The sequence below is a fragment of the Poecile atricapillus genome, chromosome 3, assembly GCF_030490865.1.
Source record: "Poecile atricapillus isolate bPoeAtr1 chromosome 3, bPoeAtr1.hap1, whole genome shotgun sequence".
NCBI lineage: Eukaryota > Metazoa > Chordata > Aves > Passeriformes > Paridae > Poecile > Poecile atricapillus.
In genome coordinates, this window is record NC_081251.1 from 81,268,003 (window position 1) to 81,282,759 (window position 14,757).

General features: G+C 43.1%; 1 protein-coding gene across 4 annotated transcripts in view; it reads left to right on the top strand.

Annotated features, from left to right (window-relative positions):
- Positions 1 to 443: 443 nt before the first annotated feature.
- Positions 444 to 14,757, top strand: part of LOC131577204 (protein ELYS-like) — a 41,612-nt gene continuing 27,298 nt past the window's right edge. For 3 of the 4 annotated variants that reach the window (XM_058834727.1, XM_058834729.1, XM_058834730.1), the window contains exons 1-7: positions 649 to 795; positions 5,415 to 5,541; positions 6,700 to 6,953; positions 10,346 to 10,526; positions 11,323 to 11,530; positions 12,375 to 12,491; positions 13,207 to 13,291. In XM_058834727.1, coding sequence (XP_058690710.1) covers positions 5,421 to 5,541; positions 6,700 to 6,953; positions 10,346 to 10,526; positions 11,323 to 11,530; positions 12,375 to 12,491; positions 13,207 to 13,291 — 966 coding nt within the window. In that variant the 5' untranslated portion in view covers positions 649 to 795; positions 5,415 to 5,420. Of the gene's footprint in view, positions 477 to 648; positions 796 to 5,414; positions 5,542 to 6,699; positions 6,954 to 10,345; positions 10,527 to 11,322; positions 11,531 to 12,374; positions 12,492 to 13,206; positions 13,292 to 14,757 lie in introns of those variants that run through there. The other variant, XM_058834728.1, reaches the window with a different exon arrangement.

Sequence of the window (14,757 nt, forward strand, 5' to 3'; positions counted from 1 at the left end):
GGTTGGAACTCGATGATATTTAAACTCCATTCCAACCCAAACCGTTCTGTGATTCAATGAAATCCAGATAGATGGGGTGGGGGAGGGGGGAAGAGGGAGAGCGGGTGAGCGGCTCCTGCGATGAGACGGACACAGGTAGGCAGGGCCAGCTTTCTCCCTGCCGGGGGCTCCCCCTTGGCGGGGCAGGGGAGCAGAGCCATCCCCATGACGTGCGAGACGGGGGCCAGGAACGGGTTCTGAGGAGCACTGGTCCTGCCGGTCCATGAACTACAGCTCCCGGCATGCCCCGCGAGACACAGCAGCTGCCGGGGCGGAAACGGAAGCGGCTGCGCGCTGCACGCCGGGATTCGTAGTTTAGAGGCCGCCGCCGCCAGCGCTCAGGGCCGTGTCCCGCGCATTTGAAAATTCCCGCGGAGGTTCGCTGCGGTTCTCGCGAGAACTCCTCCCGCCCCCCGCGCGGCGGGTGAGCGAGCGAGGTGGGTGCGCGGGCGCGCGGGGCCGGGCCGGGCCGGGCCGCGCCGTTGTCGCCGCTGCGGGAGGGAGATGCCACCGGCACCGGCACGTACCGGGAGCGCGGGCTCGGCTGGGCTGGGGGCAGCAGCGCGGACAGGAGGAGGCGGCGGAGGTTGCGGCAGCGACGACCCCCGCCCGCCCGTCTGCCTTCATTCCTCCCTTTCTTCCTCCCGCCCCGTACCAGCGGGTACCGGGCGCTCCCGAGCCGCATAGGCCGGCAACGCCGCTGGCGCAGCGCGGGCCCGCGGGGGCCTCGGGCGGGCCCGGCCGCCCGTCCCTTATGTAAGTGACCCCCGGGCTGCGGCGCCGTGTCCGCCACACGTGCCCTGGCCCCCGGCGGCGGGGGAGGCCCGGGCGGCGCGGCCTGGGCAGCGCACATGTGAGGCTCCGCGGCCGGGAGGCTCCGTCAGGCTGGGGGGCGTGGGAGATGTGGCGGCTGCCGCCAGGAGCTTTCCCTCCTGCCCGGCCACCCGCGCACGCCCTCTGTTCTCGCCCCTTCGGTCGTGTTTTTGGAGGGTTTTTCTTTACTTTTTTTCCTAATTCCGCCTCCCCCCTCCCCCGCCGTGCTTCGGGGTTGTATTCCATGAGGAGGCGGGAAATGCTCTCCGTGCTTAGAGCGGTGATTGCGGGACGAGGGGTGGGTGCAGTGGGGAGGCCACAGCTTTAGAAGAATCCAGTGCGATCTGTGGGGGTCTTCCCACGAAGCAAGACGTCGCAAAGCTAAGTTGCTGCTGGCTTAAACAAAAGTTCTCAGTGTCTTCCTTAATAAACTGAGTCCAGGTTTGAAGCTTCTGCTAATAGAATGCTTGGTATTAGTCTTTCAGGATTGCTTCCTGGTCGTGTCTGGGAAGATTGGAGGAAACTGAGGGACTTGATTGTGTCGGGATGGCTGCACCCCGTTTGGGGTCTAGAGCCGTGCAGGTGCCTTTGCCGGGCCCATCAGTCTGGTTGGTTGTGTCAGCCTTGGCTGGCAGCTGTCCCTTGTGTTTGGGCACACAGCTCTGTATCCTGGGGAGGACAGCTCCTCATTCACGTGCTACCTCAGCTCTCCTTCCTGCATCGATTTGCCTAGCATTGGCTTTTTCAAGCGTGATCAAGCTTCTATTAATTTTACGTCTTCTGCCTTGTAAGATGTTGGATATAGTTTTGGAGAAACAGTGGTGACAGACCTTTCCTGGTGTGATGCTGGTTTACTGGTGTGGTGGAGAGAATAGAATCCTGAAGTTGGCAAGAGAGTCACCCTGTTGCATGGGTTGCGAGTGTTTCTGCAGTTGATCTTGTCAGGTTGTTGGTTGTAGAAGCCTGTTGGATAATTAAATGTTCCAAATCCATGTGGATACAGCCTTGGGCAGCCTGCTTTAGCTGATGGCTTGAGCAGGGTGTTTGGAAGAGGTGACCGCTCGTGATTCTGGCAGGTCTTTCTCTTCGATGTGGTTCTGGAATTTGTGCTGGGAAGGGCCAGCAGTGGGATGGCATACCGGTGTGGTATGCTGGAAATGTCTTCCAAAATACAGTAGTAGAACAAAGGAGCAAATACGGAGATAAGACATGGCAGCAGGGTCTCTCTTTTGATGTCAGTGAAATCAACATGTCCTATGAAATCTTGTCTTCAGCTGTGACTGACCGTATTTTTAGCTTTTTCTTCAGTGAGCGCATAATGTTGTTGGCCTTTTAAACTGATTTTTATGTAATACCATCAGTCAAAACTGACATCTCACAACTCTGATTTGGCTGTATGTAATTCTGCTTGAACATGCAATTTCTCTTTCTTTTCCCTCCTTCCCTCTCCCCCCTTCCAAGCTTTTTAATCCAAAAGTTTATGACATTTCTGTCTTTTTGTTCATGTTATTTGGAAGCTATAAGTTCCTAGGGTGAAGAAGAATGGTAATTTTGGCAACTTGCACACAGACTGCATTTCTGTAGGATACAGTGGGGAGGTGGAATTCTGGTTTATTCCTGAAAATGGAGTAAGCATGTGACATTTTACCCTAATCTGATTTCCAACAGGCAGAAATAAGAATGTGATTGTAGTTACTATTTCAAAGACAGCAGAAATTCAGTTGCTGTTGGATATATCTGTTAAAGCAGAGGCTTCGTGCCTTTAATCTAGATCTAAGTATTTCCCCTCTGTTTTGACTTCCTAGCAGTTCTTGGTTTAACTTAGCAAAATGATGCAAGGAAAGCATCCTTATAGAGGGGTCATTATGAATTGTTCATAATTTGTTATAAAGTTTATTAACCTTGTTCCATGCCTGTTTTTTTGTCTTTGTTTGGGTTTGTTTTTTTTAAAGAAAAGTTAAAATGGTCATTGCCTTATTGGAGCAAACTTGAGCATGCCTGATGCTCTAGTATTTTCATTTTCTACAAAAATGGTTCAGGTCTTGGAGTTCTACTTACTTGATAGTTCTTACTGCTGTTCATGGACTGATAAGCATATTTTTTTAATATTGTGGGCAGGAATACAGAGTATTAACATATGAGCTTCCATCAGGGAAGAATTCTTTTTTGAGATGGTGGGGAGTTTGGGATGGTGAGCGGTTTGTTTTTAAACTCAAATCTCCCCAGTAGAGGATGTTTGATTTCCAATTTGGCCACACAAGGTTCTGTGCTCTTGGCACAGCAGGTAGGCAGGGTCGCTCAGGATGACTCATAGAGAGCATCCAGCTGAGATGTTTCCTTGCATGCTCTTACCTGCCCTACTGCAAGATATTTGTTCACTCTTCTTAAAACTGTCTTGCTATTATTGTGGTATATGGTGTTAATAATTGTATACTTACCACACAGACATCTCCATGCTTTTTTACCAAAAACAAAAGAAAAAATTTATACATCACAATAATTCTGGAATTTTGTGCTCTTTTCTAAAATTCCTTAATATATGTTGTCAGAGTCAGTGCTTAGGCTGGAGAAATGGGCTGGCAAGAGCCTTATGTAGTTTAACAAAGGGAAATGCCAAATCCTGCACTGGGGAGGAATCACCCCAGACACCACTGTGTGCAGGGGCCTGCCCAGGTGGAAAGCAGCTTGACAGAAAAGGCCCTGGGACACCCAGTTGGCCGTAAGCCATCACTGTGCCCCTGCAGCAAAGAAGGCTGATGGTACACTGCCTGGCCTGCATGAGGAGGAACCTTTGCCAGCAGGTGAAGGGAGGTGATCCTTCCTCTAGTACAGTACTGGTGAAACTTCAGCTGGAATGCTGTGTCAGGTCCAGGCTCACCAGACTCTCAAGAAGAGAGATGAAGGTATTGGAGAGAGTGCAGCAAAGGGCCACAGAGATGGTTAGAGGAGATTGGAGCAGCTCTTCTTTGAGAAAAGGCTGGGAGACTGGGACTGTTCAGGCTGGAGAAGAGAAGGCTCAGGGGTTCTCATCAATACACGTAAATACTTGAAGGGAGGATGTAACGTAGATGGAGCCAGGAACGTGCCAGTGGTGCCCAGTGACAGGAATACAAGCACGCACCAAAACATTTCAAAGATGCTATTCATCAGCCAGATGTGTCTGAATTAGTATTTGGTATTATGGGTTACTCCTAAATTACATCACACTAAATGGCAATTAAACTAAGCAAGAGTGCTGGTGTAATTGTGAGGCCTTTTATAGTCTCTGGAGCCCCTGGAAACAGTGCAGAAGTTGTCACTTGAAACTGATGGCAAGTACCAAAAGAGAAACTCAGCAAAACTACTGCAAATAAGTTGTCCCACTTGGAACCTGATCTGGGCTGGTAGAGAATGCTGGTGGAGTAGTCAGGCTGGCTGGCTGCAGTACTGGCTTTGCCATCAGCAACATTTTTGTCAAAATCTTGACTTGTGCTTAGTGCAGGACCCTGACTTACCCTTCCTGTGCTTCACACGCTTGTTGTTGTCCTGCTGGCAGCAGATAAGGGAACACAACCCAGCACTAGTGACCTGTGTATAATGCCTAGAGATGTCTTGAAGAAAGCAGCACTGTTTGAACAAGACAGTTGAATTCGTCTTGTCTTTCAGAGGCCTTTTCTATAAGCCAGATGACTTGGAAAACATAGATCCTTAAAGTAATTTGTATTTCCATGCATATGGATTATCTCATATTTAGCCACCTGGTTAATCCTGAAAATCAGTTCAGCTCTTCAGTTTTTCCACAAAAATACTAAACAATCTATCCTGACATACTGAAATGTGGACTCTTGTGGAACACCTGTGTGAGCAAATTTTTTCTCTAGTACTGCAGAGATGTGATAAAGAAAAGCAATAGAAAGGAAGGGACTGGAACAAGAAATATAACGACTTCAGCAGAGAAAAAACCCAGTATTTTGAAGTATATTGTTACGTTCACCTCTTAAGTGTATGGAAAAATACTTTAAATTGATGAGCTATGGAAGTTAGTATTGCTTGAAAGTATTAGCAGTATGTTTTCTGGAAGAATTTGAGTATGAATTTGGTCAAGAACTTTTTATTCTTGAATGTCAAAAATAAGCATAAAAAGTAAACGGGACGTGGCTCATCAGTGATGTCTACTAGAAGACAATTGACTACAAATAATAATGTATTAAATCACGGCAAAGGGCAGAGTTATATCTCTTACTGAGAAGCTTTTCAGAATATGATTTTTTGGAAATCACATCTTGCTAACCTGTATGAGTAAACTAGAACTCGGTGTGTTGTTCTCTTCCCTATTACTGATCTTGCCCATCCCTCTGGGTCACTTTTTGTTGGTGATCTTGTAGGCATCAGAAAAGCTCAAGATTCTCCTTTTGCTCTGCTGTGAGATGAAAAAATGTCCCAAGTGCCATTTCTTTTAAGCAGAAAAAAATCTACAAATGATGTATGGGAGATTTGTCACTGCATACTGATGAAGCTTGGGTCAGTTTCAAAGATTTTTATGGCTGACATGAGTCTTTTTGCCTTTTTTTCTTTATTTGCAGTGAAGAATGCGAGACCTAACGGCTCAGGTAACGAGCAGTCTGCTGCAGTTTCCAGAGGTGACTGTTGAGGCACTTGGGGAAGATGAGATCACCCTAGACTCTGTGCTGTGTGGGAAGTTTTCTGGAGGTGAGCATTTTCCTTTAAATTTGGATTTGGTGTAAAGTTGTTACTGCCTGAAGCACAGGGTCATAGCATCAGGTTGGTTCTGTTAAATAAAATGCATCAGGTTCTGCTAGTGCTGACAAGATATTTTAACAATTGGAAGTGCTAAGCATTGAAAGTGCAACAGCCTGCTCCAATCCTGTGCTGTTTAAGTAATACAGCTGACCATGTCCTCCTTAGTTTTGAATGAAATAGAAGGCAGTTTTCAAGAAGAAGGTAATAGTGTTGTTTTGGGACAAATTTCTTTATCCCAAGCTCTACGTCCATCCTAACATCCCATGCAGAAGTAGTTACAGAGACGCAATATGCTCCTTTTTCTTCTCTAGTCTAAATAAAAAATGGAAAGAGGACAGCTCTGTTAAGAACTGCCCACGTATTATTTAATAGGATGCAGATGAGACCCAGTGAGAGTTGCTGACAGCAGCTAAGCAGATTAGGCAGTTGACTTTCTGGGTGATCTGAAGGTAGAGCTGGATGCCTGTCTGGATGTCTGGGCATCTGTTAAGACCAGGTAGAATCTTATCTCCCTGTCTGTAAGTGCAGTAACGGAGCTAATCCTTCCTATGAGCTTGAAGTTCCTCAGCTAAGGAACAAGTGTTAAATTCTTCAGTGAAACAACACTTGTTAAATTTGTTCTGGGATGTGCAGGTGTAAAAGTTGAAATTTACGGATGCAGTTCCCACTTTAAGATAATTTCCTGTCCGAATCCCTGCCCAGAGTAGTCGTTTGTCAAGCAAAATTCTTAACTGGAAAGGAATTGGTTTAGATGGGCTGTATGTGAAGTATGCTTTGAGACTTTGTACATATTTAGGTGTTTTCTAGCAAAACCAAGCCAAGTATGGAGTACAGCCTAGAGCTCAGTGTATTGTAATGTTTATCCCAAAGAGTCAACGTTCTTGAGTGCAGGAAAGACAAGTACAAATGCAAAAGAATGGGGTTATTAATTCTAAGATGTATTGGTTGAGGATTGCAATGGATGATTTAAAAGACTGGTGGGGATGTAGGTAGGTTGCCCTTCCTCCCTTTGGTGCACTTGAGGGAAAGGCCCGGTGCCAGCGCCCTTGCTGTTGTTTCAGTTCTTGTGCTGGGGATTTGTTCAGTGGTGTTTCTTTTGCCTTGCAGGCAGAAGTGGCCTGGCGTGGCTGGCGTGTGGTCCCCAGCTGGAGGTGGTGAACTCAGTGACAGGAGAGCGGCTGTCTGCGTATCGCTTCAGCGGAGTGAACGAGCAGCCTCCCACTGTTCGTGTGGTGAAGGAGTTTTCTTGGCAGAAGAGGACTGGGCTCCTGGTTGGCTTGGAGGAAGCAGAGGGAAGTGTTCTCTGTCTGTACGACCTTGGGATCTCAAGAGTGGTTAAAGCAGTTGTTCTTCCAGGAAGGGTATGTATCTTTTTGAGAAAATGAACATTTTGTGTTGTTTGGTGCGGAATAATCCTGTTTCAAGAGGAGCTCTTGTGCACCTCTATAACTTATTCTTTCTTTTTATATTGCGTTAACATACTGTCAGTTCCGACTACCCAGTCAGGAGAGCCTCAATGTAAAATCTTGGACTTAGCAGTAGCATTATCTTTTGAGTTTACTGAGAGTAAAAAAAATATTGTAGAGTACATTGTGATTTAATTCTTCACTTTTTTTGAAAAAGGCATTGAAAACCTTTTATTTTTCAGAGCAAAAAAGAAAACCCTACTTAATATGTCTGTAATATATATACCTTTTCTAAATGGCTAATTTCTATCAGAAGTACTGTCCTTAAAGTATCTCAGACTCACATCACTGTGCTGTTAATGACTTTGACACATTCCCATCAATCTCAGACTAGGAAGCAGGTGACTTGGGAACAGAACAGATTTTTCTGTTAACTTCGGATTGGAAAAAAAGATTTTAGTGAGTTATCTGTCAGATTGTTGGCAGTTTTACTTTCAGTCTGCTGTCCTTGAATCTCTGCTTGTTGAATATAGTGTAGATTTTTGTGTTATATATATATATATATATATATATATATAATACAGAAATACAATCTAGGTTTTTATAGTGAGATGTTTGTGTAGATGGGATACAGTGGTGTAATGTCAGTAATTTTTTCTTTCTATAACCCTTGAACTCAAATGATGTTGTGTCCCTGTGTCTCATTAATGTAATTGAAACAAGAATCAGGTTAAGTTTTCAGAGCATTGAGATTCACTGTGTTTTTATCATCTTAGAATCTGCAACAGATAAATACTCATTTACTACCCAGCTGTCTCTAACATTGTTTGGTTTGTCTTGCTAGAGTACAGGTGGAAGTGTTGTTAGTAGTAGTGAGCATTTGTGTTGTGATAAGTTCTAAAGATACGAGTTGGATCAGTGTTCCAGTGTGGTGTTTTGCTATCTGCTCGAGTTGTGGATGGAAAGGCTGTGTGCTAGCATGAATAATCAGTAAGTAAATTATGTTTTGGTAAGTGATGTTGGTGTTAGGTTTTATTTCTTCTATCTAAATAAGTTAGGAAAAGCAAAGGTTAAGAAGTAAGGCTTATGTTGCATGACAAATCTGTAGCTGAGGAAGTGTTTTGAAATAGAAGCTAGTTCCAGCAATCAGTTGTATTAGAGAGTTGTTCTATACCACAAAAACTGGTTCAGGAGCAAAGATGATGAAGCCCTGCAGGAAAAAGTTAGCTGTTGTGTGATAAAGGGTAGGAATTTTGAAATAAAGCCAAAGCTCCCCTGAGAGTTTTGCACTTATGCCCTGAAAGCTCTTGATTACAAGTGTGATTGGTCTGTTGCTTTCCTTTTCCTTCTTATGTCTTTGGTATTGTGTTAGTTTAGTCAGCATAGTCAGGTCTAGGTATTACTTAATTGGACTGTTAATTTTCAGGCTGAGTGGGAGTAAGGGTAAGCAAAACCAAGTAGATATAACTTGCACTTGGCTGCTGTCCATATCTTTTGAATTCTTTGAGAAATTCATGTGTGCATATTATGTAATGTATATTTTGGGGGGGCTTGATCTGTGTGAATGTTTCTCTGATTTTCAGATTGATTATTTTTTAAAGGTAAAATGTGGATCTTAACATCACTTTCTTTAGTTTTGTCATTACTCTTTTACACCTTTAATGAGCACTATATTTTCGGGACTATTTTCACAATGGGTATAACTTCTGTTGACAGCTAAGCTGTACAGTTTATCTTAGAGCAACTCTTCTCCAAGGTGTCAAGTTGTTAGTGTATTAATACAGGGTGTTTATTGTGACTGTGTTACTGCTTTTTAGTGTAGCAGTGGATGTTGAGTCATTCACAGAATAAAGAAATGAGTTAAAAAACCCAAACTCAGGAGCTTAGAAAGAATTTTGGCATAATATCTTTTCATGTGTCTTTGAGTGTCTCTCAGTGGCCTATTGATATATGTATGAAATGCAGCAGAGCACTGAAAATGTTGATGTGTATGATTTGAATTGGATTCCAAATTATATTCTGAATTGTAAACAATTTGATGAATTACATCGAATTGGTTTATAACAGTTCCATGTTTCAGAACTGTTGCATGGTATTTTCCCAAATTTTCCTGGTTTGCATGAGGCAGAAGGGCAGCATTCAGATTCAGTGAGCTGAGAAAAGTTTTCTTTGTTCTTTCCCAGAATGAGTTGTCAAAGCACTAAGAGAATAGGAAAAAGCAGTGCATAGCATAATGGGAAAAACATCATTTCAAGAGCTTCTTCATGGAAATTTGAAGCAACCAGGGAACATTTTGGAAGACTCTATGCAAAACTAGTAATGATTCATTTGGAGCCAGTTGTACAGTGAAAAAAATACCTTGAAAAGAATTTAGAAGCAACACTTTAACTTTGGCTAATTGTGCAGCAAGATATGTTCTGTATTTCCTTGGCGCAGTCACTAGGACTTGGAGTGCAAGAATCCGAGTAATCAAAATACTTTTATTGGTCCTCTGAGCAGTAGAGAAGATTGAAAATTTAATTTGAATCATAATAATACTGAAAGAAAACCAAGTTTCCTAAATAACTGTAGATACTTCTACAATTAGAATTCTTGTGTTCAAGGTGAAAGGTGAATTGTATAGCAGATGGCCAGGCAGTGCAGTCATATGCAAGTGCTTGATACAGGAGAGGAGAAAACTTCAGGGAGCCTTTGAGTTTGAATATTTTCCCCCACTTCTGGGGGTAAATAACCTACATAAAAAGATGGACTAGCTTGTGACGCTCGCTTCTTTGCTTTGTTTTCAGACAATGCTTTGTTGCTGATGTAAAGCTGTCTGTTTTCATGGTGCTGTGTTTGTAAGAGGCCGGAAGATAGCCCCTGTTCTTGTGTTGTCCAGCTTTAGTGCAGGAGCTGTGGTGTGCTTGTGTCTGCTAGAGCAGTCAGTGCTGTCCTGGGTGTGCTGTGGGTCCTGAAGGGTCTGTCTTCACCTTGTGCTGAGGTTGTGGGGACTGCTTGGTGTGTCAGGGAGCAGAGGGAGCTCCTGCCTCAGGCTGAGCAAGTTCTTGTTTGGTCTCTTGCTGTTGTTTTAGGCTGCCTTTTACAGTTTTCTCTGCCATCTGTAACAGTGTAAGATGGTGTGCATTGAAAATTTTTGTTAGATATTACCAGTCAAAGTGAGGACCAGTGTAGATTTTTAGTAAGGCAGCATCTCTCTCTAGGACCCTTTCTAGGAATGTTTCATTCCCATGGAAATCTTATCCTGTGTTTCCTTTCCTGTTTCTGCTGTGCCAATGCTGGCTTCCCTTCTGAGTGATTACTCTTGAGCCTGTCGCAGAGCTTGGATACTAAGCTGCAGTTCCCTGCAGGTGACGGCCATCGAACCCATCAGCAACGATGGCGGAGCCAGCGTGAGCACCCGGCACCTGCATCAGAGTCTGCGATGGCTCTTTGGAGTGGCAGCAGTGGCCACAGATGTTGGCCATGTCCTTCTGGTTGACCTTTGTTTGGATGATTTGTCTTGCAGTCAGAATGAAGTAGAAGCGTCGGGTAAGCTGCATTTTTTAAACTTGAATTTAGAGGTAAGAAGATTTGTTTTTTTTCCAAAGCCAGGCAGTATCCCAGTGAAGATCTCATCATGCTGACAGACTACTGCCATTTCTGACATTGCTGACTGCAGATGGCAGTTTGATGTGGTGTGGTGCTGAACTGATCAAAAATGGGAGTGGCGTAATACCCCTGCTGATGTTAAGAAGGCCTCTTGCTGCCCACATGCCCTTGTCCCTGTGGTTGTTACCAGCGGGATGTAGGAATTTTTCCATTTGAGTCAGTGCAGCTGCGTGACAGGAAGTTGTGTTAGAGGTACCATAATTCTTGGGAGTGTTCTCCTGTTTCCATTAACGACTTGTGGCAGGCTTTAGGCTTGTGTTTTAAAATAAATGTGGCTTATCAAAAATTCTGCATTTGGTATTTGTCAGTGAATATGGCAGTTTGTGTTTTCAGATTGCGTACGCTGTTTTGGGTGTGGTAAGAATGGGTTCAGGAGTTCAAGCAGCTTCATCATGAGGCCCAATCTCCTGCTTTATAGGGTGCAAGAAGAATTTGGCTACAATGGTTACATTTGTACCGAGTTTTGAAATAGGAGTGACAAGACCCATCCCATTGGAGAGTGCTTCTATTTTCTGAATGGGTGCAGAGACAGGAGTAGCAAAAAAGGGTGCTGCAGAAATGGGTGTTTTGCTTGGCACAGTAGAATTAGATTGTACATGTTGTATAATCACATCAGTTTAAAATGCAGTGGAAGTGGCACAATGCATTAATTTCTTGCCTGTTTTTTTGTGTGTAGATCTCGAAGTTGTCACTAGAATTCCTGCTGAAGTTCCACAAAGAAGAGAAGCTGTGACTAGAGAAGGGAGGCATCTCTGTTTTCAATTACGAAGTCCTTCAGGAACAGCAGTATCAACCCTGTGCTACATAAGCAGAAGCAACCAGCTCGTTGTGGGTTTTTCTGATGGCTACTTGTCACTATGGAACATGAAAACTTTGAAGAGGGAGTAAGTAGTCACTTCCACTTTGTCACACCTGGAGGTGTAGGGATCTCAATTTTCTGCTTTAGGAAGTCATGCCGTAGGGGTGTTTTAGAACCGATTTTTGTAAGTCCGTTTGTTCTGTCCACTAGTGTTTTGTGAACCTCAGCAATGTGTGTGTTTCTGTGAAAGATTTTGGAAAGGTTTGGAACTAGTTATTGCAATTATGGCATCCACTGGAAGGCTTCACTGTGTGAATAATATTATTTTGGTGGTAATATTCTTTAAAGTGTCCACAGTGGATCTAGTGTGACATAATTCAATAGCTGATCTGTGCCTGAAAGTATATTCTTTCCTACATTTCAGCCTTGATGAGTGGTTGACTCATTCCCAGGGAAGAATGCATATGTGAATGAAAGTTTGTTTGGATGACTTGGAGATCAGAATTAGGGATACATAAATTTATAAGCAATGTGAAATATAGAGGTGATTTGTAATCTGCCACTTGAAATATATGACCACAGACAAGTGTTATTTAAGGAAATCTACAGTGCCTCAGCAGAAATGATGTGTTATGTGTTGTGGATGCATTATGGATGCATAAATAGACAGTGGATGCATAATTAGATACCATAAGAAGATTGTGAAGGTGAAACTGAAGTTCAGAAGTTGGGAAGACAAATACTAAAGAAGTAATGGCTTCTCAGTCATCAGGTGTTTTAGTTGGAAGTACTGATGGATGACTTTCTGTACTTTGAGGATAAGCATGCAAGCTTCTTTATTCCCAGAAGATGCTTCTACCCTTCTACAAACAACCAGAGCCAGCAGGCTTTCCTTTTTTCTATACTAATTTTTTCTTTTAAACCTGTAGGCATCACTCCCAGCTTGAAGGAGGAAGGATTCCTGTCTATGCAGTTACTTTTCAAGAGCCTGAGAATGATCCCCGCAATTGTTGCTATTTGTGGGCTGTTCAGTCTACACAACAAAGGTGAATAAAATTTTGCCATAAGTCACTGATTTATTTTTTTTTAATATTTGTTCACATTCAGTTGATATCTGTGTATTCATTTTGTTTATTTAACTGTACAGGAGATGAAGTGTTAAGCTTACAAATGCAATATTTTCAGGATTTTACACTTGAAAAGAGGGTTGGCTCTTTCCTGCCTTGTGAATGAAGGCAAAGGAAACAGTGGCTATATTTTTGTGCTTGCAGTCTCAAGTGATTTCCCTTGTTTCTTGATGACTGCTTCAAGATTTGTTTGGTATTCCCACCATGATATTCAGTCCATCTAAAGTTGTTTAGGCTGCAGATGCAGAGCACTAAACATCATCAGCAAGCTACTTAATCAGCCCAGCTGTTCATAAAGTGGCAGTCTTCTTAAATTTGACTTAAAAGCAGTTTTCATGGAGAGCACTTTACTGTTGTGAACTATTTCTAGAAATTCAGCAGTTTTTTCTCCATGTTGCATATTAAAGGTTTTCAGTGGTATAGTTAGTATTTGCCCCTGGAGCTGTTTGTGTCAAAATTTCCTCCTTTTTGTTTTACTGGCTAAGTGTGACCAATTATTATGTTTTGGGAAGCAGTGTTTTTCTTTTCAAAAAGAGCATGCTCTTAAGTTAGTTTCAGCTTAGATGTAATAAAATGAAAATGAGGATTGTAAAGCTGTTTTTTAATAAAATTTCCTCATTTATTTCTTTTTCAGTGAAGGTGATGTTGTGAGTTTACATCTGTTGCAGTTAGCATTTGGTGACAGGAAACGCCTGGCATCAGGACAAGTCATGTACGAGGTAAGACAGGCTTGTATGTGAAAAGATGAAAATAGTAATTTTGTCTAAGTAAGGATCAGTAAAGTTGACCAGATTAATATTTTCCATGAAATATCAGTGAGACTTAAGTCTTTTGATGAGTCTTTTTTAGGCATTCTTTTGTCCATGTTTTTCAAAACAAGTCATAGAATCATAGAATAGTTTTGTTTGGAAGACCTTTAAATATCATCTAATTCCAATCCCCTGCCATGGGTATGGATGCCACACACTAGTTCAGTTTGCTCAAGGCCCTATCCACCCTGGCCTTGAACACTCCCAGGGATGGGACATCTAAAGTATCTCTGCGCAGCCTGACCTCCAGATGCTCACCACTCTCACAGTAAAAAATTTCTTCCTAACATCTAATCTAAAGCTCTTCTGTTTTAGTTGAAAATCCCTTTTCCTTTGTCCTGTCACTATCCTAACACACCTTGTAAAATGTCAGTCTCCCTTTTTTGTAGGCTCCCTTTATGTGCTTAAAGGCTGCACTGAGGTCTCCAAGGATGAGGTTGGACTTCTGGATGGGCTGTGAGTGCATATTGCTTGTCCACCAGAATGCCCACATTCTTCTTGGCAGGGCTGCTCTTAGTCACTTCTCCCAGTCTGTAGTCAGATTGGAATGGGATTGCCCCATTCCAGGTGCAGCATCTTGCACTTGGACTTGCTAACCTTCATGTCGTGAAATTCCCACTGGCCCACCTCTCAGCATTCTCCACGTCCCTCTGGATGACATCCCGTCCTTTTGTTTTGTCAGCTGCACCTTTCAGCCTTGTGTCATCTGCAAACTTGCTTAAGGTGCACTTGATCTCACTGTTTGTGTCATTGATATTGAAGAGTGCTGGTCCCCACACAGGTTTCTGAGGGACAGCACTCAACATTGACCTGTGGAGATAGAGCTGTTTCCCACAGCTCTCTGGCTTGGTCTTTCCAACCAGTTCCTTATGCACTGAGTGGTCCATCCTTCAAATCTTCCTGTCTTCAATTTAGAGATGGTGATGTCATGAGGGATTGTGTCAAAGACCTTGTAGAGGTCTAGGTAGATGACATCGATCAGTTTTCCCTTGTCAAGTGTTTCTGTCGCTCCATCATAGAAGATGACCAGATTGGTCAGACACAATCTATCCATCCTTATGCCATACAATTTTATACTTCAGTGTCATTGTGTTCCAGCTAGATTAATCTGCAAAGAGCTCTTATACATCTGATTCCTGAAGAGGAAATGACTGTTATAAATGAAATTACTCTTAACTTAAACATCACATGGATGGCATCTAGGAAGAGAAGACAAGGCTTTGAATAGCTTTGTGTCACCAAACTGTAAATTTGAGGAAGCTTCTGTCTGTCTCCTTTTCTTACAATATGGTCATATATATCTCTGTATACATTTTTGATCTGTTTTATAATGTTTTTCTTTTAAACTCTTGTCAGCCTGACTTCAGAACACCTAC